Below are 25,605 nucleotides of genomic sequence, written 5' to 3' on the forward strand. Positions count from 1 at the left end.
ACAACCTCTGTCAAAGACGAGAACAGGGCCATATTCAAACAGATGTGCTTACAGTATAATGGCAGCAGGTGGATCACAGGATAAATACCAGGCTAGTGTGTGTGTGTGTGTGTGTGTGTGTGTGTGTGTGTGTGTGTGTGTGTGTGTGTGTGTATGGGGTAATAGCCTAAGAGCAGCGGTAACAGTGATATGTTCTGAAGGCTGAGGGGGGAAGAGGCAGCAGATGGTGATCACTAGCAGGAGGGTGGGTGAAAGTAAGGGACGTGTGCGTCCTGATTGGCCGTTTATGTGAAGGTAAGCCCCGCCTCGTTGTAGACTTTGATGACCTTCTCGATGGCGTTGACGTAGGCGGCCGTCCGAAGGTCCAGACCCAGGTTGTACTTGCTTGCCGTGCGCATGATTTGCTAGAAAGGCAGAAGAGAGCGTGTTATATAATGCTGGTTAAAGAAAAGGATAGAGCTGCACAAGGGCCATCAACAACCGACAACCATCTTTCATGGTTCCTTCCAGATCTACAATTATTAACAAAGTAAATTCATTTTAAAAATTACTTTTTTGTCAATAATTCCTAATAATTCAGTTCACATGATCGGGACATAAAAGTGGCAGAAAACTGATCCATTAAAACAATGAAATGATAAAGAAAATGAAACTTTAACTATGGCTTCAGTTTGTTGGAAGCTAATGTCTTCTTGCTACCATGACGACCTTAAATCTTTACAAAAGGCTTGGAGGTCTAGAAATCACTCAAGGGCTGAATGTTTTGTCACAGATTGACTCCGTATCGTTAATGGTTGATAGAAATCTTGGTGGTTTACAGTGAGAGATAACAGAAAAGGTCAGAACCACTGCAATGAGCGTACATTTAAAAATTCCTGGAAGTGTTTCATCTGGAGACTGCTCACTAAAACAGGTTGGACGGCGTCCTGTTATGCATGGTCACTTACCCGGGCAGATCTCTCCATGGTGTAGGCCAACCCAGAGTGAACAATATCCTTCTCAGAGGCACCCTGCAAAGGAGGATTAATGTTTGTCTCAGTTAATCTGAAGAAAGGACACTTTAAAAACAGTGTGCGTGCAAAGAAGTGTGTGTGTGTGTGTGTGTGTGTGTGTGTCTGTGTGTGTGTGTGTGGATTTTACTCACAGCTACTCGGGCCTGGAAGTCAGCGGTCGGTACAACAGGGATGGGTCCCCCCTGCTTGCCAAACTTCCTCTCTAAACTTTCCTGCACAGACACTGAAAAAGGGAAAAGGAGAAATTAAAGAGACATATTTTCCCCTACTTAATGATCACATTTGTGTATTTGATAGGGACAGAGCATGTTTATGAACATCTTGAGTCATTAAAGCCCCAGTCAGCAACATTTTTTTGATCATATTAACTGAAGCCGACACTATGCTACGATAGAACAAGATAAATCATCCGGTTTTAGAAAAAAAAAAAGCTGTTTGTTTTGCAAAATATCAACAAGGCCCAGGTCCTCCTGTCCAATCAGCACGCAGCAGCCCTGCTGCTTTATTCGTGCACACACAGAGCCCCTCTGCTCTCGGGTCGTACCACTATCACAGGGGGGAGGCGGAGGGAAGTAGGAACAAGCTTCTAATTCCCCGGTTAAAAACCGAACGAGGAGGTCGATAACAACCAAGGCAAAGAAAACACCGGTGGAAAATAAGGAAATAAAAGAGAGATAGCGACGGGGCCCGTGATTAAACAGTCAACATCAGACCCGTGTTTCAAAGGTGGCGTGATCTAAGGGATTTCAAAGGGCACGGAGTCGAGGGGAAGGAGCTTGGTGTTCGTGGGGTAGGAGCTCAGTGGTCGTGGGGGAGGAGCTCAGTGGTCGTGGGGGAGGAGCTCAGTGGTCGTGGGGGAGGAGCTCGTGGTTGTGGGGGGAGGAGCTTGGTGGTTGTGGGGGAGGAGCTCGGTGGTCGTGGGGGAGGAGCTTCATGGTCGTGGGGGAGGAGCGTTGTAAACATTCAAAATCTGACAGAGTGCCCTCGGTCCGCCGGACTTGCCGACTGGGACTTTAAACATCAGTGAGCAAGTATGCTAATTTACATCCGCAGTCCCTTGCCAGGTAACAAAAAAACTTTACAAGTGGACATGGGTCAGTACGAAAAGTTCACGTCCCGATTATTCTGGCCAGAATAATTACGATTCACATTATTATCCCGATAACTATCAAAATATGCTTAAAACTTGAAATGGCACTAAAACGCAATGGTATCCCATTACATTCTGTCAAGAAACATATTTATACTGCGACACATCTTTTAGTGAAAAACAAATCTGTGATTATCAGTGATATAAAAAAGAAACTAACATCATCCCAGCCCTAGCTCAAATATATAATCCACAAGTAGAAAAAACAAAAACACATGAACAATGAAAACAATTATCTGTGCTCATCAATCCAGTTTTACTTGGCCTTCTTTAATAGTTGGGCATGCCTTTACATGGTGAAAATAGTTGTGGCATTATATTATTGGCTGTATGTGAACAAGGCAGAGAGTATAAATGAAAAGGGAAAAGCTCTTCACATCAGACACTGGGTTGATTGACACCATTTGATGGGGAAAGTGCTCTAAAATTGCTTGGATTGCTTGGATTTCATAGGACCCTAAAACATCACGGCAAGTCTGAATACTGAATGTGTTGTAACATTCATCAGTGGTATGGTCATTTACAAATGTAACATTTTCTTTTTTGTTGTCTGATACAGATGCCTGCTCTTCCTATACAATACCCCCAAGGACTCAGCGAAAACAAAAGGGACGAACACAGATCAAAGTTACTGGATGTCAATAAAGATTTTCTCTTTTATGATGAACGTAACGGGGAGAAATTGAACCTCGTCTTCCGTAGCACATTAGTGAGAGAATGGCTGGACGTGATAAGGAGAACGTATCCTGACCTCGAGGAAACTCAAATTTGAGTCTGAAGAAGGTACTATAACTTTTAAGTCTTCTGTGAAAGTTCTGGTGCATGGCAGAGCACTAAGGGAGACATTTGAGAGAGATTTTGAAGAGATGAAACAAAATGTCCAGACACCGTCCCTGGAAACCACCCCACAGCGCAGGAAATACAAGGTACAACATCACAGCAGAATATTGAATGTGTTGTAACATTCATCATAGCCATGGTCATTCACAAATAAAAATTGTTCTTTTTTTTTTTATATCTGATACAGATGCCTGCTCCTCCTGAAAGATGTCTCACAAGAATCCGCAAAGGAAAAAGAAAAGATATACTGCAAGACAACAAAGACGTTCTTTTTTATGATAAACGTAACGGGAAGAAATTCAACCTGGTCTTCTATAGCACATTAGTGAGAGAATGGCTGGACGTAATGAAGAGAAAGTATCCTAACCTCAGGGAAACTCAACAGGACAATCTGATCAAACTTGACTACAAAGAAGGTACTATATCTTTTTATTGTTCTTTGGAAGTTCTGGTGCATGGCGAAGAACTAATGAAGAGGTTTGAGAAACGTTTTGAAGAGATGAAACAAAAAGCCCAGACACAGTCCGAAAGCAGCAGGATTTACTGGAATTAACTGTTGATTAAATGCTTTTGGTGAATTATTATTTTGATAAGCTTGAGTTAATGTGTGAAAGCGTGCAAAAGACCACCAAATATAAAAATCTGTTGTTTACACAATAAAGGCTGGATTATTCACATCAACTCTTGCTTTTTGTTTATTATTTGGGTTTTATATTTAAATACAGTACATTGTAATGTTTTTGCTGAAACATTAAATAGGTATAACTATGTTATAATCAAAATGAAAAGTTAAACTGCTCCATCAGGACTGGATGTCTGTGTTTTTATCAGAATGGGTTAACCTGTTGGAAAACGAAACTGTGAAGTATGTGATACTGTGTTATGCCAACTTGAACCTACTACCAAAAGAAAAAGAAAAGCAAAATTAAAAATGTTTGTTCGTGCAGGAAACAATAACTCATAGTCAGACATTGATGAGTGATGATTCTAGACTCTTGGTTGCATCTAACCTCAGGTTCATTTTGACATTTCAGAAACCAGTTCATTCATTTGAACCGACCAGACGGAAACAATAAAATACATTATTGGGAGTTTTGAATTGTTTTAAAATCAGCCTCAAGTCTGAATGTAGAAAAGTGTTTCCAACGTGGTAGTGTGTGTGTGTGTGTGTGTGTGTGTGTGTGTGTGTCCGTATGCACTATGTATGTGTGTGTCAACATAGAACCGGTTCTGCCAGCAATATGTGTGTGTTTGTCTCTGGAGCAGGTTTGTGTGTTTTTACATTGAGGCCAATGGAAACTGATGACTGAAGTTTTTTATTTGAAGAAGTGAAAGAATTTTGATCTCGGTTAAGGTCAGATTATCCCACTATGGGGCCCGAGGGAATAAATGAGCTGTGGGCCCTATAGTGTGCACACAGAGCTGTCAGCTTGTTAGCTTTAGCTTAGCATAAGTGGAGCAAATAATTAGAAGTCTCAAAAACTAACAGAATAACATTTTTGTATGTAGTGTATATCTTGGGTTATGTTTAGGTGTCATTTTGGTATGAATTTTGCTCGTCCAGAAATTAAGTAAATAAGCTCCAGTAAAAGCCTCTCACACTCAACCATTTAGTGACTTCAGTTTGTTGAAGGCTGGAGGACGGACAGTGGGATTGGGCCATAGTGTTGTATGTCAGGGCTGTCAAGATAGCATTTCAACCTGTTGACACGCTCACACACCACCGAGTATTTCAGGGAAATTACCAGGAGAGCGCCACCTATTCTTTTAACTAAGACGTTCAGATCAGGGTGTAAAACATTTCACGCCCTCACCAAAACATTTGATAACACATTTTGTGTCATCAAAGTGAAATGCCAAGTGCCATCCCATTTGTATTTATAACATATCAGACCCTCGCACTCAACCATACACACACACACACACACACACACACACACACAGCAGGTTTAGTATTAAAAAAAAATAAACCGATGAGAAACACTCTTTTTCTTAACATTTTATTGGTTTCCCAAAAAAAAAAGATAAATTAATAAAAAAAAGAACTGGACGATTAAAACTGAGCTTTATTTTATCTGTTTGTGGGCTCTACGGTGGCTCTGAGTGGTCAAAAAACCCTCTAAACGCTTTTTGACTGATGTAAAAAGTGCAGAAAATCCAACCTGTTCCTGAGTTTTGGAGCCGGTGTGGAATTTATGTTATTGAAGCTATTTTAACTAAAACAAGTAAATAAATTATTACAATGTAATATTCCCAGACCAGACATAATAATTACGTCTGCTCCGGGAAGATAAGAGCCTGGAAGACGCCCTCACCAAAACATTTGATAACACGTTTTGCATCATCAAAGTGACATGCCAAGTGCCATCCCATTTGTATTTATACCATATCGGACCCTCACAGCCTCTCACACTCAACCATTACGCAGCAACATCATGGAAGCTGTCCGACACACACAACACACAACTCTGTGCAGTTAACTCTTACTTTACTGAAACTAAAAAACATTTCTTGTAATTCTTTCATTCCATAACGAGACATATTAAAAAAAAAATAACGTGCATTTACATACCTTTCTCTTGGAGTGGAAAATTACGGATTAAGTGTCGTTTTGGATGAACAAAGCGAGCTACTTTTAGCAGGGGAAAAACTTAAATAGCAGCATTTGAAGAATAATTGGAGACTAGGATTTCTATGATATTAAAAAAACACAAGAGATATTTACTTGTACACATTAGAAAGTGTAAATTTGTGTAAGTGTGTGTGTGTCAAAGAAACAAAATGTGTAAATAGAAATAGATATATACATACATGTCGCCATGGACAGTTAGGGTGTTCATTGTCATACACAAGTTCTTCTCCTGTGTATATGGCCGCTCCAAGAGAAAGGTATGTAAATATGATATATTTTTAGGTGACACTGTGAAGGTTCTTCAAGACCATGTCCTGTAACGTTGTGACTGGACCACCAAAAATAAAATGTGTTTTCCTTTATAAGAGCTCATGCATTATTTATAAACACAAGTAACATTTTATTAGGAGGTCCCCACTTGTACTGGTAAGACTGACAAACAACACTAATACACAGTGATAGATGAATAAAAACGAGATCAATCAATGCTCTTCCCTGTACTCCTTCACTTTCAAAAATACTGAAGCTTTAACCTGGGAAATCCACTAAAGTTGAGCTTAAAGTATTGTTTTAAAAGAAAACAATATTTGAAGAGACAATTCAGTTGAGTTTGAGACAGTCCATGTTGGAGTGTGAGTGTCGCTCCATGCTATCCAAGAGGGAACTTGTGCCATAAAATACCCGCTAATAGGGGATTCCTGGGGATGTTTATGATAGATCTATTCTAAGCATTAATTAAAAAGGAAAGGAAACAATATTCTTTTCCTCTTGACTTTATTCTGATTGTTTTTATCCTTTATTGGATGTACTTTTTACTTCTTTTCATTCTGCTTGGCTCCTCATTTTAATACAGAGAAGATCTGATAAATGGCTAAGCCATCCACTAGAGCTAAGCCTTAACATTTTTATATTAAAGGTACAATATGTAAGAAATCTAAAGCAACTGGCCGTAAAATCATCCTAATATGTCATAGAGACTCAGGCATAATGATCATATAACATACTGAACTCACTAACAACAACAGTACAGACAAAATATTTGCATTTTAAAAAAATCTTTTGCAGACGGCAAATCATGTTTATGTTCTGAAAACATGTTTTGGCACGTGGCGCCACCCACCGGCGTCTACAAATCATTGCAGTCAGTAGAGTCTCAGCTGCCGAGCAACCACGGGTTGCCAGTTTCGAGGCAACGAAACCCAAAAGAGCTCGTTATGATGGGGTGCGGGGGGTGCCGCCGCCCCCACTCCTATCCGCCCCCCATCAGCCTCCCCGCGGCATCCGAGCGCTCTTTCCAAGCCCTGCGCAGGTTGAAAACCTGGCTGCGCAACACTAGGAAGCAGGAAAGACTAACGATACTCTACACTATGTTAATTAATGCGTGTTTTGCGTGTTTAAAACAGTGGGTTTACTTCAAAACGCGAGCGTCAGACGCTGTCAGAGCGTTTATGAACAGTGTTTCAGAGCTCCCCCCAAATGTCTCAAAGTAGGCTTTCAGGTAATTTCGCGGCATAACACAGCGCCTTCCGGGTAAAAAAGACGTCGCCTACGGCAAAATCTGGAATGAAAAATGGCACTGTTATTTCATCCCCGAATCCCATTCATAAACACAATATCTAATATCAGTTAACGAGTCGTTTTCCGATTTTAAAACGAATAACGGGATACGAGTCATTTTCCGTTTTTCGTTCTTTTATTTTGAAGCGAAAAACGTGAAAACAACTCGTTATAACGGACCGTTTATCCAGTTACTCCCCCGACCCGCCCAACAAAGGTCCCGCCCCCCCTCTCAGAAAATAGTTCCGACGTCCATGAACAACGTTATTCATTTCGTTTTTGGCCACATTCTTACATGTGGCGCCTTTAAAACTTGGCCTTCTTTAATTGTTGGGCATACCTTTACATGGTGAAAATAGCTGTGGCGTTATATTATTGGCTGTATGTGAACAAGGCAGAGAGTATAAATAAAAAGGGAAAAGCTCTTCACATCAGCCGACACTGGGTTGATTTACACCATTTGATGGGGAAAGTGCTCTAAAATTGCTTGGATTGCTTGGATTTCATAGGACCCTAAAACATCACGGCAAGTCTGAATACTGAATGTGTTGTACCATTCATCAGTGGTATGGTCATTTACAAATGTAACATTTTCTTTTTTGTTGCCTGCTCTTCCTATACAATACCCTGAAGGACTCAGCAAAAACAAAAGGGAGGAATACAGATCAAAGTTACTGCATGGCAATAAAGACTTTCTCTTTTATGATAAACGTAACCTCGTGTTCTATAGCACATTAGTGAGAGAATGGCTGGACGTAATAAAGAGAACGTATCCCGAACTCGAGTCCGAAGAAGGTACTATAACTTTTAAGTCTTCTGTGAAAGTTGTGGTGCATGGCAGAGCACTGAGGGATACGTTTGAGAGAGATTTTGAAGAGATGAAAAAAAATGCCCAGACACAGTCCCTGGAAACCACCCCACAGCACGAGGTACAACATCACAGCTGAACATTGAATGTGTTTTACCATTCATCATTGCCATGGTCATTTACAAATAAAAAAAAATCTTTTTTTGTTGTTGTTGTCTGATACAGATGTCTGCTCCTCCTGAAAGATGCCTCACAAGACTCAGCAAAAAAACAGAAAAATTATACTGCAGGCCAACAAAGACTTTCTCTTTCATGATAATCGTAACGGGGAGAAATTCAACCTCATCTTCTGTAGCACATTAGTGAGAGAATGGCTGGACGTAATGAAGAGAAAGTATCCTAACCTCAGGGAAACTCAACAGGACAATCTGATCAAACTCAAGTCCGAAGAAGGTACTATATCTTTTTATTCTTCTGTGGAAGTTCTGGTGGATGGCGAAGAACTAATGGGGAGGTTTAAGGAAGGTTTTGAAGAGATGAAACAAGATGCCCAGACACAGTCCGAAAGCAGCAGGATTGCCTCAAATGGAACTCAACCAGGGAGGGAGGAATGTCAGACGGATACATTAAAAAAAACACACACAACTGGGTTGTAACATCAATTAAATGTTGAATATTACTGGAATTAACTGTTTGATTAAATGCTTTTGGTGAATTATTATTTTGATAAGCTTGTTGTTTGATGTTTTTGCTGAAACATTAAATAGGGATAACTATGTGATAATCAAAATTAAAAAGCAAACAGGGCTGAGTTAAACTAATTCATCAGGACTTGATGTCTGTGTTTTTATCAGAATGGATTAACCTGTTGGAAAACGAAACTGTGAAGTATGTGATACTGTGTTATGCCAACTTCAAACCAGTGAGACCTCCGGTCCATTTTGACATTTCAGAAACCAGTTCATTCATTTGAACCGACCAGACGGAAACAATAAAATACATTATTGGGAGTTTTGAATTGTTTCAAAATCAGCCTCTAGTCTGAATGTAGAAAAGTGTTTCCAACGTGGTAGTTTGCATTCGTGTGTGCATGCGTCGTTTGTGCTTACAGGAATAACCATGATGTTGTTCTCTAGGAAGATCTTGTCAGCATCTGGAGTGGTGGGACCATTGGCACCTTCAGCAATGATCTGAAAGGAGGCAAAACACACACAAAATAAACACACATGTCACATGACCACAAATGAATACTTAAAGCACAGCACCTCAGGAAAATCAAAGTGTTAACCTTGGCCTTGATCTTGGGGGCGTTGACACGCGTGAGCTGCTTTTCTCGGCCGCAGGGATCAAGACGTGGCAGTCGGCCTCCAAAATGTTGCCTTCGTAGGGTTTGGCTCCTGGGAAGCCCACAATGGCATCTTGGGTTATGTTTAGGTGTCATTTTGGTATGAATTTTGCTCGTCCAGAAATGAAGTAAATAAGCTCCAGTAAAAGCCTCTCACACTCAACCATTTAGTGACTTCAGTTTGTTGAAGGCTGGAGGACGGACAGTGGGATTGGACCATAGTGTTGTATGTCAGGGCTGTCAAGATAGCATTTCAACCTGTTGACACGCTCACACACCACCGAGTATTTCAGGGAAATTACCAGGAGAGCGCCACCTATTCTTTTAACTGTGACAGCGTCTTGCTTTGAGTGACGAGGTGGATGAGCTCGTTTGTTGATTTTTTTTTTTTTTTTTTTTTACGGTGGCTCTGAGTGGTCAAAAAACCCTCTAAACGCTTTTTGACTGATGTAAAAAGTGCAGAAAATCCAACCTGTTCCTGAGTTTTGGAGCCGGTGTGCAATTTATGTTATTGAAGCTATTTTAACTAAAACAAGTTAATAAATTATTACAATGTAATATTCCCAGACCAGACATAATAATTACGTCTGGTCCTGGAAGATAAGAGCCTGGAAGACGTTCAGATCAGGGTGTAAAACATTTCACGCCCTTACCAAAACATTTTGATAACACGTTTTGCGTCATCAAAGTGACATGCCAAGTGCCATCCCGTTTGTATTTATACCATTCAGACCCTCACAGCCTCTCACACTCAACCATTACGCAGCAACATCACAGAAGCTCTCCGATTCACCAGATTCGGTAAGAATACATCTATTTGTCCTTCAAATTTTTGTTGACCGAATTGTTATTTCAACATATAGTTATCAAAAACAAATGAATCTTGCATTTAAAAAAAAGACATGAGCAGTCTTGTCAGTGACGTAAAACAGCCAGCGAGCTAAGGATTGAAGATGAAAGTAGTCCATGATTGTTGTAGACTTCATCATGTAAACTTTTACAAAGTAGTGTCAAAAAGACCTACTTCAGTAACCATGACCAACCACCAAGCATGCACTGAAAGCCTAAAAAGCCTTGAAGAGTTAAACTTAATGTTTTCAGCTCGTGCCTTCAAGAAGCAGCTGTGGTATCCACCTTCCCACTGAGAAATCACCTCACAGGACGACAAATACAAGGTACAACATCACAGCCGTAGAGGATGGACCTACACAGTCCAGCTGTAGTTAACAGTCTCGTACTTTAGACTCTAAGAGACAAGATTTGAAGACCTAAATATTGAGACTTTAATTAGAAAAGCTGCAGAACATTTAGCAGTTATTATGAAGTTTAATTGAAACTGGTTCATGATCAGAATAATATCAGGATTTTTACTCTTCGTGTAAACATGAGCACACACACACACACACACACACACACACACACACACACACACACGTTTAGTATAAAAAATAAACCGATGAGAAACACTCTTTTTCTTAACATTTTATTGGTTTCCAAAAAAAAGAGAAATTAATAAAAAAAAAAAAAGTAATTTCCTCCATAACAATTTCAAATGTCGAAGAACTGGACGATTAAAACCGAGGAAGATTCAACAAGGGGACGGGCGGTCACAGTGACAGCTGGCGCCCTCCCTGCTCCCCTTTCTTGGCCAGCGAAGGAGTCGGGGAGAAGCTGCTTTTAATACAATAGATAAAGCGACAGGAAAGCAGGAAAAGATGGGGGGACGAGCAACAATCCTCCCACCAAAAAAAAACAAAAAACTTTAACCTTGGCAACTTCATAACTAACCATTACGTCTGAAGAGTGAGATGACAAACTCAAGATTCATGAAATTATCTTTTATTCACATGAAGTTAAATCTAAATCCCTTTTTAGTTAAAAATGTACATTTAAAGACAGCTCTTAAATGTTATTATCCGTAAGCAGTGTGCCACGTAAAACCGAAATCAGTTGAGCACACACGGTAGCAGTATGAATTATGACACATAACTCCCAACATACACGCCAACACACAAAAGGTAGCCAGTAAGACTTTCTTTTGCCTCCTTGGTGGTTGGACAAATTTAATTAGCATCCTGCTGACTCAACTTTTAATTGAAGAGAGTTGTCTTTAAATCTAAGTGATCACAATGGAAAACAGGTGTATTGCAGGAAACAAATGTATTGACAAATAAATAAAAGTAATGATGAAAAGATACACTTGTGATGCTAATGAACTTTTGTCTATTCACATTCTTGTCAGGCTGACAGAGATGGAGGCAAAGCTCCGAGTAAAAATTGATGACCGAATTGAGAAGTTGGTCCTTCCATCAGGAATCCCATCCACTGTGGAGGAGCTCCAAACTATTGTGAAGGAGAAGTTTGAAATTCCTTATGAGTTCAGTCTTCAGTATTTGGATTACGAATTTCCGGATTACTTTACTCTTCATCAAAGTGACAAAGTTAAAGACAAAGACACCATAAAGGTTGTTCCACTTATTGAAGGTTTGTACATTTCCGGTGGTCAACAGTCAACTGACTTTGACTCTGCATCTTATGCTGGTTTGATGGTTTTAGCTAGGTTTTGGTCAGATGGTCTTAGCTGGTCAGGCTGGTCTTAGCTAGGTTTTGGTCAGCTGGTCTTAGCTGGCTGGGCTGGTCTTGGTTGGTCAAGCTGGTTTTAGCTGGTCTTGGTTGGTCAAGCTGGTCTTAGCTGGTCTTGGTTGGTCAAGCTGGTCTTAGCTGTTCAGGCTGGTCTTGGCTGGTCAAGCTGGTCTTAGCTGGTCAGGCTGGTATTGGCTGGTCGGGCTGATATTGAGTGGTCACAAAGTAGGTTACTGCAATTCAAATAATAAAAAATAAAATTCAACTGTCACTCATAATGTCACTCATAATAATGAGGAAAATTTGAATTTTGGGTGGACTATCCCTTTAAAGTTAAGAATGTATAAAATACAGTTATAGTAAATAATCAGCAAGATGAGAAAGATTAACTCAAAACAATTTATTAACCAAAACAGAACAATAGAGCTTAACCAACAGAACAATAGAGCTTAACCAACAGAACAATAAATCTTAACCAACAGAAAAATAGAGCTTAACCAAGAAGACAAGGCCTAAAAAAAAAATAAAAAATAAAAATTCATTTCTTTGTTTTTTTGTCCTTCCTGTTGATGTCCATGATTTTTTCTGTTAAATAATGTCCAACTTGTCTCCATCTCTTGTCTCTCTCCGCAGGCTCCAATTGAAATGTATCCAGGCGCCTCCGGAAGCACTCTTGATTAAAAATAAAAGTGTATCAGACCATGACTCGAATTAAATGTTTGCCTTACATTCATTTGAGTTTCAAAACAATGAAAAAGGATTGATAAGAGAAGAGGGATTCATTTATTTCATTTAAGAATTCATATTCAGGTCGGGAAATATTTAGAAAATTGCCTACAGCTTATTAAAGCGATGTTCCAGCGTAAGTGTAAGGCACAGTCAAACACACCGTAACACCGAGTCAGACCCCCCCTCGAGAGATCAATTTACCCGATCGCTAGATTTCCACCAACTTCAGAAAAGACCGCACTATCGCCACACACGGCGCTGTACGGATCCACTGTCCAACCGCAAAACGCCGCTTTTAGCCACAAATAATGCTCAGAACTGCACCAAACTTCATCAATAGTCCATACAGGGTCCCAGCACGTAGTATGAGCAGTCAAACATCTGCTAGCTTTGCCTGTTTTCTTTAGCTGATACAACTCACCTACTTCTCTTCCTGGAGCCGCTTGTTGGTGGGGAAGCCCTGACGAGTCGATCACCGAGTGCGGCGGAGTTAAAGAAAACAGGCAAAGCTAACAGATGTTTGACGGCTCGTACTACGTGCTGGGACCCTGTATGGACTATTGATGAAGTTTGGTGCAGTTCTGAGCATTATTTGTGGCTAAAAGCGGCGTTTTGCGGTTGGACAGTGGATCCGTACAGCGCCGTGTGTGGCGATAGTGCGGTCTTTTCTGAAGTTGGTGGAAATCTAGCGGTCGGGTAAATTGATCTCTCGAGGGGGGGTCTGACTCGGTGTTACGGTGTGTTTGACCATGGCTTACACTTACGCCGGAATATCGCTTCAATGGTCTGACTTAAAATATATGAAAATGTGCTTCACCTTACCTTTTATTATTCCCAACTTTGCGGGTGTCAGTGGGGGCTTGGCCTCGGCAGATTTGGTGGGGCACCCTTTTCCGCTAACACTCCGTCCCTTTAAATTTGTGGTCCCCCAAATTGCCACAGCCAGTTCTTTTACGAATATGGAGTCCTTTGTGGCACAATTTATCCTGCTCCATGTGTCCTCGTTGAGCCAAATGTCAGCACCAATGTTGATCTGGAAACAATAATAATTAGAGATGCATTACTGCTACAGTTGTCATTTTGATCCTTAAAGGTGTACAGAAATGGCCGTTTGTCCCGTTTGTCGCGCCGAGTTGTCACGAGCAGCAAAACGACTTTACCCGAGTAAGGTAAACCGATTTGATTGGTCGTTATTGAGCGGGCAGGATATTCAAAGCTTGGGGCGAGTCCAAGCTCCGTGTGTGTGCGTGTTTAGACGTTTGAATGACGGATGACAGATCCAATATCAGTGGCTTTTGAATCGTGTACAGGCTGACGTATAATCTGTGCGCCTGCATTGTCCAATGCGGAAAAAAAATACAACAAAATACAACACTTTCATCCCGGATTTACTCAAAAATAGAATTTTGCACAAAGTTTGGCCTCCATCGTCTGATAGATGAGTTTTTACACTAATTTTATGACCCAGAGTGGGCTCAAATTCAGTTTTCTTTTCTGTACACCTTTAAGGGCAAATACCAACATTTTGGGAAAGTAGCTTGTTCAAAACCTTTTAATTAGCTAGATAGCTCATTTGAAATTGAACCTGCTTGCTTTCTCCCTTAAAAGTGCCAAATGCAATGATGGTATGTCAGCTTAGTTTAGAAAGGTTTTAGACAAGATCATTTCCCCAAATGTTGGTTTTCTCCTTTAAAGTTGAAATGAAGCACCCAGCCAATTTAACATAAACCATTAAACGGATTTCCACTGTGCTAAAAATCAGGCAAACTAACACATTAAAGCATTTGGGAGAAAGTTAAAAATTGCTTTTTTTTTAGATGGGGTGCAGCCATCTTGTTGTTCGACAGTCAGTGACGTCACGGGGTTGGTTGCCTCCGCTGGCTGACAGCGAAAGACAGTGAAAATGACAGCTGAAGACAGAGACAGTAATACATGACACTGAGGCACTAGAAGAAAAGACACAGAGGAGACCACTACTGTATTGCTCTTTCGTGTGACAACGAGTTTTACAGTGTTAAAAAATAGGGGGAAAAAACACTGCTTTCATTAACTGCCGCTAAAAAGGAGCTGTCAACAAAGACTCCTCTGCAGCTGATCTGGGCTCCAGGGTCTGTGATCATTTCTTAAAGCATGTTTACATCCAGAGGAAAAAGTAGATCATTCACAGGATCAACCGACAACATCTTGCAATTTTATACACTATTAATGTTGATCAGGGTACTATTTTATGTACACCCACAATGATCAGTACATTGTCATTTACCTTCCCATCTCTCTTCTCTAGGCTGGTTGGCTCTGTGTCGGATTGTGACCGACTCTTAGGTGGGAGAGAAGGAGGGCTGACTTGTGGGGAGCCAACTGGCTGGCTGAGAACAGGCTGGGAGCTGACTTGTTGGGGGACTGTCTCAGTGATGGCTGGCTGGCTGAGAACAGGCTGGGAGCTGACTTGTTGGGGGACTGTCTCAGTGATGGCTGGCTGGCTGAGAACAGACTGGGAGCTGACTTGTTGGGGGACTGTCTCAGCGATGGCTGGCTGGTTGAGAAACTGTGGATCTGACAGAAATAAAAGACACTGTGGTTGTAGCTTTCTCAAATGTATCAACAACGTATTCTTTATACTCTCACAAAACATCAGCAAGCATTTCTCTGACAGGTAACCCTCCTAGGTATCTTGCACAGTAACAATTTGGACGTGATTCATGTACTTTGCTTTTACATCCTGTGAGCGGCCCCCAGTTGATGACTCATTTCTAAAGGTACCAGAGGAGGTGTGTCAGGCAGAAATGCCCGGCCTGTATTTCCAGAATGGTTGTTGTGCAAGAGGCCCATTGCTAATTCAGCATTTTTTTTCAACGACTTACTGTCGGAGAAGGCCCGTCGAAGAACCTCATCAAGGTTTCCCTGTAGTGAAAGGTTTGCTCTTCTGTATACCTCCAGCTCCTTCTCCAGCTCCTGTGTTTTTTGTTCATATTCTGTACACCTAGAGAAGATACAGGAATTAGTAATTACTGCTGGAAATGTAGTTCTGTACACCTTTAAATCAACATCAGGGAGAGAGACAACTGAGCAGAGAGGCGTCCTATATAGGTAATCAACTGAGACAAAGGCCAGGTGCACCCAGTTTAACAATCTACATGTCTCCACCCAAAAGCGTCAGGACCAGAAAGGGGAAACACAGAAACAAACCGACCCAGAGAGGATGGAGCCGTCACAGAAAGCTTTAAGTACATATTAAATTAAAATGCCTTACATTTTTCCTTTTGTTTGACTGCAATTCTGATGTCTCAGAGGAGCCGTCTTGATCCATCATGTCCTTAATCTTTGGGACTCTTATCCTCGTGGTGGGGTCGTTGACACAGTCAAGGACCTCTTCTCTGGTATCTGATGAAAAAGTAAGTTTATGCAAGTGAGAAATCTGTTGATCTTAAAAATTAGTTGATTGAGTTTGTCACAAACAAGCGTTGGGTAACGTTAACGGTGCCACCACAAAACTCAAGTGAAGCTCCATGCAGCAAAGTAGGAGGGCTACTAGCCCCGCTAATGGTCCCGAATGCCACCGAGTGCTAGCTCGTCTCTCTCAGGACATTTCAAGTGCGCTGGAGCCGCGGGTCGACGCCCATTATCACCGACAACTGGAGCCCAAGTGGTAACGAGTATGAAGACCGTTGTATAGGCCTAGCTCGATGCTAACTTCGGCTAGCGCTAGCTAGCGCACACAACGGTCCTCCTGCTCGTTTGGCTACTGTTGTCGGTTACAGCCTAACAGCCCACGGTTCCAGAGCTTCACTCGGGACTGTTGCCTTTCCTTTGCAACGAACAAACCCCAGAATCTACATCAATTAACGGCGCTATCTAGTAGCTAACATACTGAGCAAGTACCATTAGCTCAACGTTATATAGCTATGCTAGTAGCTAGGCTAATATTATTACTTTACCTTTTATCAGCAACACCTGGCCGTTGTAGTATTTCTCCTCCCAAAGAATCTGATATAATATGTCAGCGCGGTGTTTTTCAGCAATAAAAGACTTTATGTGACTAACAGGAACTATAGCCTTGAAGCCGTCAGCCGTGTATTTTACATATGCATACATTATTGCCACAGCCTGTTTTGCATGCCGAACCGGAGTGTTTTACCGCCAGAAGATATCTCGCGATTGTACAGCTGAGTCGGCGTGACGACGTTTACGTATACGTGCGTTAGCCACGGCGTGAGTTTTCAGCGGTTCGCACTCGCACTAATTGCACTGATGTGTTACCTGCATGGTTACCGTGAGAAAAACAAGCCAGTTACCTTCTAGAGACGTTGCTCCTCGTCTTTTGGTGCAAGGCGACCCGCTCGGAATGGGGTACAGTTCGCATGCAAGTGTTTTTTGTTGTTGTTGTTGTTGTTTTTTTTACTTTATTAAAGCAGAAGTAAGTGGTCCGGTCGTTTTCGCTAATGCTGCGTTCCAGGCAGGCTTTTGAAATCGTAAATTACAGCTTCAAGTCACAACTTACGACTTTGTAGCATTTCAGGCAACCCACTCGTGTTTTTCCGACCTGTTTTACCGGTGAAAGTCACTATAACGGCCACTCGTAACTTCCGACCGGTGAACTCGTACCAGATCGAACTGGTACCACTTCACGGTCGGAAAAATACGAGTTTCCTTGAACGCACCATAACAGTCCTCGTCCCTACGTCACCACATTCACGGCGTTCCTTGGCTGCACACAGCCCTGCATGCCGTTACTCATTGGATAAAAACTGTAGGATACGATAAATGTTTTCTCCTCGGCTCAGAGCAGAGCAGAGGGACTGAGAGACCCGTGTTTCAGTCCAAACACTCTATGTAAGTGATTGCTGTCGGAAGATATAACTATTTAAGACTTATATTAACACAAATATATCACTTACTTCTGCTTTAATACAGAAGAAAAGTGTCAAGGTATATACAAAGAAAGAGAGAAAAAAGCATATTAATTAAATGAAATGTAACTTTCTGCAAAATACAGTTTGTTTTAAAAGTGTTTGAAGTCCATTCATGCAAGTGTTTGGGCACGTCGGATCTCAATTGACGACATTGAATGGCCTCCGACTCGGCACTTGTGGGAAAATTAGGGGGTCACAGCCTAACCCACTGATTGTTTAAAAAAATGCTATTAGAAACTTTTATTTTATTTTTGAAAAAGGGGTATTTCACAGTTTGAGACCAGATCCAACCACTGAAACTAGACTTTTCAAAACTGGACTATAAGATTCATTAGGACACAGGCTCTGTTTTTGAAAACATTTAGTCAAATAAAGGCACAGTATTATTATTAGTATTATTAGTTTTTTTTGTTGGGTTTTTTTTGCATGTGGACAACATTACACCAGGTCCAGATTCTCAAATCCTGCCTGGATTAAAGGCTAAACATTCATCAGTCTCTCATTTGTAAACCCTTTATTGTATTTGTGAAAATGCCATAAAGGCACACTTCACCGCTCAGTCAAATGCGCCTATTGCATTTTCACAAATAGTATAGGTTTCACAAATCAGACATGTTTCTCCATTACATGATGTTGTTGGATATACATTTTATACACAAAAGACTGTATGTGGAGTGACCTGATGTTGTGGGAACATAGGAACAACTGAGATGGGTGGAATATGACAATGCCACACAGAAGGTCCTCTTTCCTGTCTTTCTACTGTATGTACACGTGCACACTCATACTCAATTTACTGCTTGAAGCTTTCCCTTATGCTATTAGTGTTATGCCGAATGTTTTTGATTTTGTTAAGAGTTTTTGTATATACTACTGTTTAAAGTAGGCCTTATTAAATGTCATTTTATGTGAGTTATTTGTGCGTGACTGTTTCTGTCCAACCATCACTACAAGTAATAACACTAATAAAGAGAAGTTCAAAAGAGTTAAGGTTCTATAATTCCGCCCAAAGTAAGTAGAAAACACAACTATTGCAGTTTTTTATTTTGTTTGAATTAGTAATTTCAGTTTTGTTTGGTTAGGTATAGATTGTGTTTAGTGTAAGTTGTTTTGTTTGTAAATTAGTTGTCTTTTGTGTTCAGTGTTTGAAGTTACCCCTCTTTTGTTAGTTTGGGCTGACCACCCATATGAGTTCCCCTCTTGTGTTTATTAGGTAGGTCTGTTTAAGTCTGTTCTGTCTTCTGTTAGTCTATTCAGTTGACTTTTTTTATGGGCCCAGTACTTATGTTCATTTGAGTAATTTTGTATACTTTGGGTAAAAAATCCCTTGTCCTCATTGCCAACTGACTATCCAACCAGCTTAGACCATCAACCAGCTAAGACCACCTAAACCATCAACCAGCCTAGTGAACCAGCTAAGACCATCTAAAACCATCAACCAGTCTATTGAACCAGCTAAGACCATCTAAAACCACCAACCACCCTATTCAACCAGCTTAGACCATCAACCAGCTAAGACCACCTAAACCATCCACCAGCCTATTGAACCAGCTAAGACCATCTAAAACCACCAACCACCCTATTCAACCAGCTTAGACCATCAACCAGCTAAGACCACCTAAACCATCCACCAGCCTATTGAACCAGCTAAGACCATCTAAAACCACCAACCACCCTATTCAACCAGCTTAGACCATCAACCAGCTAAGACCACCTAAACCATCAACCAGCCTATTGAACCAGCTAAGACCATCTAAAACCACCAACCAGTCTATTGAACCAGCTAAGACCAGCTAAAACCACCAACCAGCTAAAACCATCAACCATCCTATTTACCAGCTAAGACCATCTGAAACCATCATCCAACCTGTTCAACCAGCTAAGACCATCTAAAACCATCTAGAACTATCAACCAGCTAAAACCACTAAGACCATCTAAAACCATCCAAACCCACCAGCTAAGACCATCTAAAACCATCAACCAGCCTGTTAAACCAGCTAAAACCATCTACCATCCTAAGCTGGTCTCAGCTGGTTTTTTCAGCAGGGATCTGCTGGAACGTCTTCTTCACAGGACACCATTATCGGGCAAAGTACCACAGAACGATGCCAGCCATTGCCAAAGCAGTTCCTCATTCCAAAGTTTGCAAACGAAACTGAGATGTACCTTGAAAGAGCCACTGAAGACTACACGAGGAATGGAACACTTATGACTTATGACTTTAAGGTCAAGACAGACATACTTGAGAAGCTGGCTGAAACTATATATACATATGCAGCCAATCCATCAGCTGCACAGATGCGTGATGTGGTTGAGGCACTTCTTGGTAAATATCCTTGCCTCAAGCGACTCATCTTATCCTGTGACTGGCAACAAATCCTAATGAACAAGATGGGAAATTATCGCAAAAAACTCAGAGGCCCTGAGGACCAGAAGTCTGCAAAGAATGTTAAAAAACTAGCTTAAAAAGTGATTTTGTAAGTGTTGTGAAGTCACTGTCACGGTCATCAAGGCTTTGTTAAATTAGTTTCAGTGACAAAAAAATACAACTGGGTTGTAAAATCAATTACATGTTGATGGGCTCCCCCTCCTTCTTATACATTTACTGCAGTTCCTCCTCGTGGTGTTTTCTATATTGCTTTGGTATTGTGTCACAAGGATTAACAATGTAATAATGGATCTTCTGATTGAGTCTCACTCTAGTCCGTCTGCAGGTAATGTAGGAATGAAGAGCGGTCTTGTACTCACTGAGCAGGTGGTAGTTTGAGTCTCTCTCATATTTGAAGGTCAGTCTTCCATAGCTGACGTGGTTGAGATTCTTCAGCCACTCAAAATAAGACACCGTCACACCGCCAGCATTCAGGTACATGTCCTGCAGGACCAAACATCACAAACTCACACATCCGACTGTTTGGTACTCACTCCTCTGTTTGGAATTAGTTTTGATTGCATTTTTTATTTCCATTTGGGAAGAATATTACTGGAATAAACTGTTTATTAAATGCTTTTGGTGAATTATTATTTTGATAAGCTTGAGTTAATGTGTGAAAGCGTGCAAAAGACCACCAAATATAAAAATCTGTTGTTTACACAATAAAGGCTGGATTATTCACATCAACTCTTGCTTTTTGTTTATTATATTTATATTTAAATACAGTACATTGTGATGTTTTTGCTGAAACATTAAATAGGTATAACTATGTGATAATCACAATGAAAAGTTAAACTGCTCCATCAGGACTGGATGGCTGTGTTTCTATCAGAATGGGTTAACCTGTTGGAAAACGAAACTGTGAAGTATGTGATACTGTGTTATGCCAACTTCAAACCAGTGAGACAAGTTCGGACAAAAAAGAAAAAGAAAAGTGAAATTAAAAATGGGTCTGTGAAAATGTTGCATGGTTGTATCTAACCTCGGGTTCATCTTGACATTTCAGAAACCAGTTCATTCATTTGAACCGACCAGACGGAAACAATAAAATACATTATTGGGAGTTTTCAATTGTTTCAAAATCAGCCTCAAGTCTGAATGTAGAAAAGTGTTTCCAACGTGGTAGTTTGCATTCGTGTGTGCATGCGTCGTTTGTGCTTACAGGAATAACCATGATGTTGTTCTCTAGGAAGATCTTGTCAGCGTCTGGAGTGGTGGGACCATTGGCACCTTCAGCAATGATCTGAAAGGAGGCAAAACACACACAAAATAAACACACATGTCACATGACCACAAATGAATACTTAAAGCACAGCACCTCAGGAAAATCAAAGTGAGGGTTAACCTTGGCCTTGATCTTGGGGGCGTTGACACGCGTGAGCTGCTTTTCTCCGGCCGCAGGGATCAAGATGTGGCAGTCGGCCTCCAAAATGTTGCCTTCGTAGGGTTTGGCTCCTGGGAAGCCCACAATGGCATCTTGGGTTATGTTTAGGTGTCATTTTGGTATGAATTTTGCTCGTCCAGAAATGAAGTAAATAAGCTCCAGTAAAAGCCTCTCACACTCAACCATTTAGTGACTTCAGTTTGTTGAAGGCTGGAGGACGGACAGTGGGATTGGACCATAGTGTTGTATGTCAGGGCTGTCAAGATAGCATTTCAACCTGTTGACACGCTCACACACCACCGAGTATTTCAGGGATATTACCAGGAGAGCACCACCTATTCTTTTAACTGTGACAGCGTCTTACTTTGAGTGACGAGGTGGATGAGCTTGTTTTATTTGTTTGTGGAAGACGTTCAGATCAGGGTGTAAAACTTTTCACGCCCTTACCGAAACATTTTGATAACATGCCAAGTGCCGTCCCATTTGTTTGATTTCACAGCCCCACACACACACACACACACACAGCCCCACACACACACAGCCCCACACACACACACACACACACAAAATAAACCGATGAGAAACACTTTCTTTTAACATTTTATTGGTTTCCAAAAAAAAGAGAAATGAATAAAAAAAAATAAAGTAATTTCCTCCATAACAATTTCAAATGTCAAAGAACTGGACGATTAAAACCGAGGAAGATTCAACAAGGGGACGGGCGGTCACAGTGACACCTGGCGCCCTCCCTGCTCCCCTTTCTTGGCCAGCGAAGGAGTCGGGGAGAAGCTGCTTTTAATACAATAGATAAAGCGACAAGAAAGCAGGAAAAGATGGGGAGACAAGCAACAATCCTCCCACCAAAAAAAAAACCCTTTAACCTTGGCAACTTCACGACTAACCATTACGTCTGAAGAGTGAGATGACAAACTCAAGATTCATGAAATTATCTTTTATTCACATGAAGTTAAATCTAAATCCCTTTTTAGTTGAAGTCAAATTGTAGTGGCCGTCTCCATTCTAGAGCCGACCTCTTTCTGAAATAAGGCATCTGTAGTGCTGCCAACTGAAACAACCAGGAGGGTCTTACGTGTATTTAGCCATAAAAAAGAAAAGTGCGCTCTGAACAAGGCTGCCATCAGCATCGTCATGAACGTTAATACGAGGGCAGCGGTAGACAGGATGTTACTCTCTCTGCTTTTTCTCAATACAACCTCTGTCAAAGACGAGAACAGGGCCATACTCAAACAGATGTGGTTACAGTATAATGGCAGCAGGTGGATCACAGGATAAATACCAGGCTAGTGTGTGTGTATGTGTGTGTGTGTGTGTGTGTGTGTGTGTGGGGTAATAGCCAAAGAGCAGCGGTAACAGTGATATGTTCTGAAGGCTGAGGGGGGAAGAGGCAGCAGAGGGTGATCAGTGGGTGAAAGTAAGGGACGCGTGCGTCCTGATTGGCCGTTTATGTGAAGGTAAGCCACGCCTCGTTGTAGACTTTGAAGACCTTCTCGATGGCGTTGACGTAGGCGGCCGTCCGAAGGTCCAGACCCAGGTTGTACTTGCTTGCCGTGCGCATGATTTGCTAGAAAGGCAGAAGAGAGCGTGTTATATAATGCTGGTTAAAGAAAAGGATAGAGCTGCACAAAGGCCATCAACAACCGACAACCATCTTTCATGGTTCCTTCCAGATCGACAATTATTAACAAAGAAATTAAAATTTGATTTTAACAATCACCTTTTTGCCAATAATTCCTAATGAATCAGTTCACATGATCAAGATATAAAAGTGGCAGAAAATTGATCCATTAAAACAATGAAATGATAAAGAAATTGAAACCTTAGCTAATGTCTTCTTGCTACCTTGACGACCTTAAATCTTTACAATAGGCTTGGAGGTCTTGAAATCACTCAAGGGCTGAATGTTTGTCACAGATTGACTCCGTATCGTTAATGGTTGATAGAAATCTTGGTGGTTTACAGTGAGAGATAACAGAAAAAGTCAGAACCACTGCAATGAGCGTACATTTTAAAATTGTGTTTCATCTGGAGACTGCTCACTAAAACAGGTTGGATGGCGTTCTGTTATGCATGGTCACTTACCCGGGCAGATCTCTCCATGGTGTAGGCCAACCCGGAGTGAACAATATCCTTCTCAGAGGCACCCTGCAAAGGAGGATTAATGTTTGTCTCAGTTAATCTGAAGAAAGGACACTTTAAAAACAGTGTGTGTGCAAAACAATGTGTGTGTGTGTGTGTGTGTGTGTGTGTGTGTGTGTGTGTGTGTGTGTGTGTGTGTGTGTGTGTGTGTGTGTGTGTGTGTATTTTACTCACAGCTACTCGGGCCTGGAAGTCAGCGGTCGGTACAACAGGGATGGGTCCCCCCTGCTTGCCAAACTTCCTCTCTAAACTTTCCTGCACAGACACTGAAAAAGGAAAAAGGAGAAATTAAAGAGACATATTTTTCCACTACTTAATGATCACATTTGTGTATTTGATAGGGACAGAGCATGTTTATGAACATGTTGAGTCATCAAAGTCCCAGTCAGCAACATTTTTTTGATCATATTAACTGAAGCCGACACTATACTACGATAGAACAAGATAAATCATCCGGTTTTAGAAAAAAAAAAAGCATGCCTCTACGTGCCTCTACGTGCACGTAGAGCCTGTTTGTTTTGCAAAATATCAACAAGGCCCGTGTCCTCCTGTCCAATCAGGCGCAGCAGCCCTGCTGCTTTATTCGTGCACACACAGAGCCCCTCTGCTCTCGGGTCGTACCACTATCACAGGGGGGAGGCGGAGGGAAGTAGGAACAAGCTTCTAATTCCCCGGTTAAAAACCGAAACGAGGAGGACGATAACAACCAAGGCAAAGAAAACACCGGTGGAAAATAAGGAAATAAAAGAGAGATAGCGACGGGGCCCGTGATAAAACCAGAGTCAACATCAGACCCGTGTTTCAAAGGTGGCGTGATCTAAGGGATTTCAAAGGGCACGAAGTCGAGGGGAAGGAGCTCGGTGGTTGTGGGGGAGGAGCTCGGTGGTCGTGGGGGAGGAGCTCGTTGGTCGTGGGGGAGGAGCTCGGTGGTCGTGGGGGGAGGAGCTCGGTGGTCGTGGGGGAGGAGCTCGGTGGTCGTGGGGGAGGAGCTCGGTGGTCGTGGGGGGAGGAGCTCGGTGGTCGTGGGGGGAGGAGCTCGGTGGTCGTGGGGGAGGAGCTCGGTGGTCGTGGGGGAGGAGCGTGAGAGTTGTAAACATTCAAAATCTGACAGAGTGCCCTAGGTCCGCCGGACTTGCCGACTGGGACTTTAAACATCAGTGAGCAAGTATGCTAATTTACATCCGCAGTCCCTAGGCAGGTAACAAAAAAACGTTACAAGTGGACATGGGTCAGTACGAAAAGTTTAGTCCCGATTATTCTGGCCAGAATAATTACGATTCACATTATTATCCCGATAACTATCAAAATATGCTTAAAACTTGAAATGGCACTAAAACACAATGGTATCCCATTACATTCTGTCAAGAAACATATTTATACTGCGACACATCTTTTAGTGAAAAACAAATCTGTGATTATCCGTGATATAAAAAAGAAACTAACATCATCCCAGCCCTAGATCAAATATATAATCCACAAGTAGAAAAAACAAAAACACATGAACAATGAAAACAATTATCTGTGCTCATCAATCCAGTTTTAAAACTTGGCCTTCTTTAATTGTTGGGCATGCCTTTACATGGTGAAAATAGTTGTGGCACTATTTTATTGGCTGTATGTGAACAAGGCAGAGAGTATAAATGAAAAGGGAAAAGCTCTTCACATCAGCCGACACTGGGTTGATTGACACCATTTGATGGGGAAAGTGCTCTAAAATTGCTTGGATTGCTTGGATTTCATAGGACCCTAAAACATCACGGCAAGTCTGAATACTGAATGTGTTGTACCATTCATCAGTGGTATGGTCATTTACAAATGTAACATTTTCTTTTTTGTTGTCTGATACAGATGCCTGCTCTTCCTATACAATACCCCCAAGGACTCAGCGAAAACAAAAGGGACGAACACAGATCAAAGTGTAACGGGGAGAAATTGAACCTCGTCTTCCGTAGCACATTAGTGAGAGAATGGCTGGACGTGATAAGGAGAACGTATCCTGACCTCGAGGAAACTCAAATTTGAGTCTGAAGAAGGTACTATAACTTTTAAGTCTTCTGTGAAAGTT

The 25,605-nt window shown here is 41.5% G+C and overlaps 2 protein-coding genes and 1 long non-coding RNA gene across 6 annotated transcripts in view; 2 read left to right on the plus strand and 1 right to left on the minus strand.

Moving 5' to 3' along the window:
* Window positions 1–25,605, plus strand: part of LOC311032694 (uncharacterized protein) — a 177,243-nt gene that overhangs the window by 89,002 nt on the left and 62,636 nt on the right. The gene's annotated exons all lie outside the window — the stretch shown is intronic.
* The window catches only part of LOC311032703 (uncharacterized protein), a 72,304-nt gene continuing 56,644 nt past the window's right edge, over window positions 9,946–25,605 (plus strand). Inside the window, exons 1-4 of one of the 2 annotated variants that reach the window (XM_084039679.1) lie at window positions 9,950–10,146; window positions 10,447–10,520; window positions 11,588–11,829; window positions 12,562–12,644. In XM_084039679.1, the coding sequence (XP_083895805.1) occupies window positions 10,039–10,146; window positions 10,447–10,520; window positions 11,588–11,829; window positions 12,562–12,572 (435 nt within the window). In that variant the 5' untranslated portion in view covers window positions 9,950–10,038 and the 3' untranslated portion in view covers window positions 12,573–12,644. Of the gene's footprint in view, window positions 10,147–10,446; window positions 10,521–11,587; window positions 11,830–12,561; window positions 12,645–25,605 lie in introns of those variants that run through there. The other variant, XR_014599202.1, reaches the window with a different exon arrangement.
* Window positions 11,840–25,605, minus strand: part of LOC311032706 — a 41,590-nt gene continuing 27,824 nt past the window's right edge. The window contains exons 1-3 of one of the 3 annotated variants that reach the window (XR_014599205.1): window positions 16,593–20,680; window positions 13,480–16,038; window positions 11,840–12,600 (exon numbers count right to left, since the gene is read on the minus strand). This is a non-coding gene — a long non-coding RNA (uncharacterized lncRNA). Of the gene's footprint in view, window positions 12,601–13,479; window positions 20,681–25,605 lie in introns of those variants that run through there. The other 2 variants (XR_014599206.1, XR_014599204.1) reach the window with 2 other exon arrangements.

The sequence above is a fragment of the Eutrigla gurnardus genome (genome assembly GCF_963514095.1).
Source record: "Eutrigla gurnardus genome assembly, chromosome: 22".
In the NCBI taxonomy this organism is placed as follows: domain Eukaryota; kingdom Metazoa; phylum Chordata; class Actinopteri; order Perciformes; family Triglidae; genus Eutrigla; species Eutrigla gurnardus.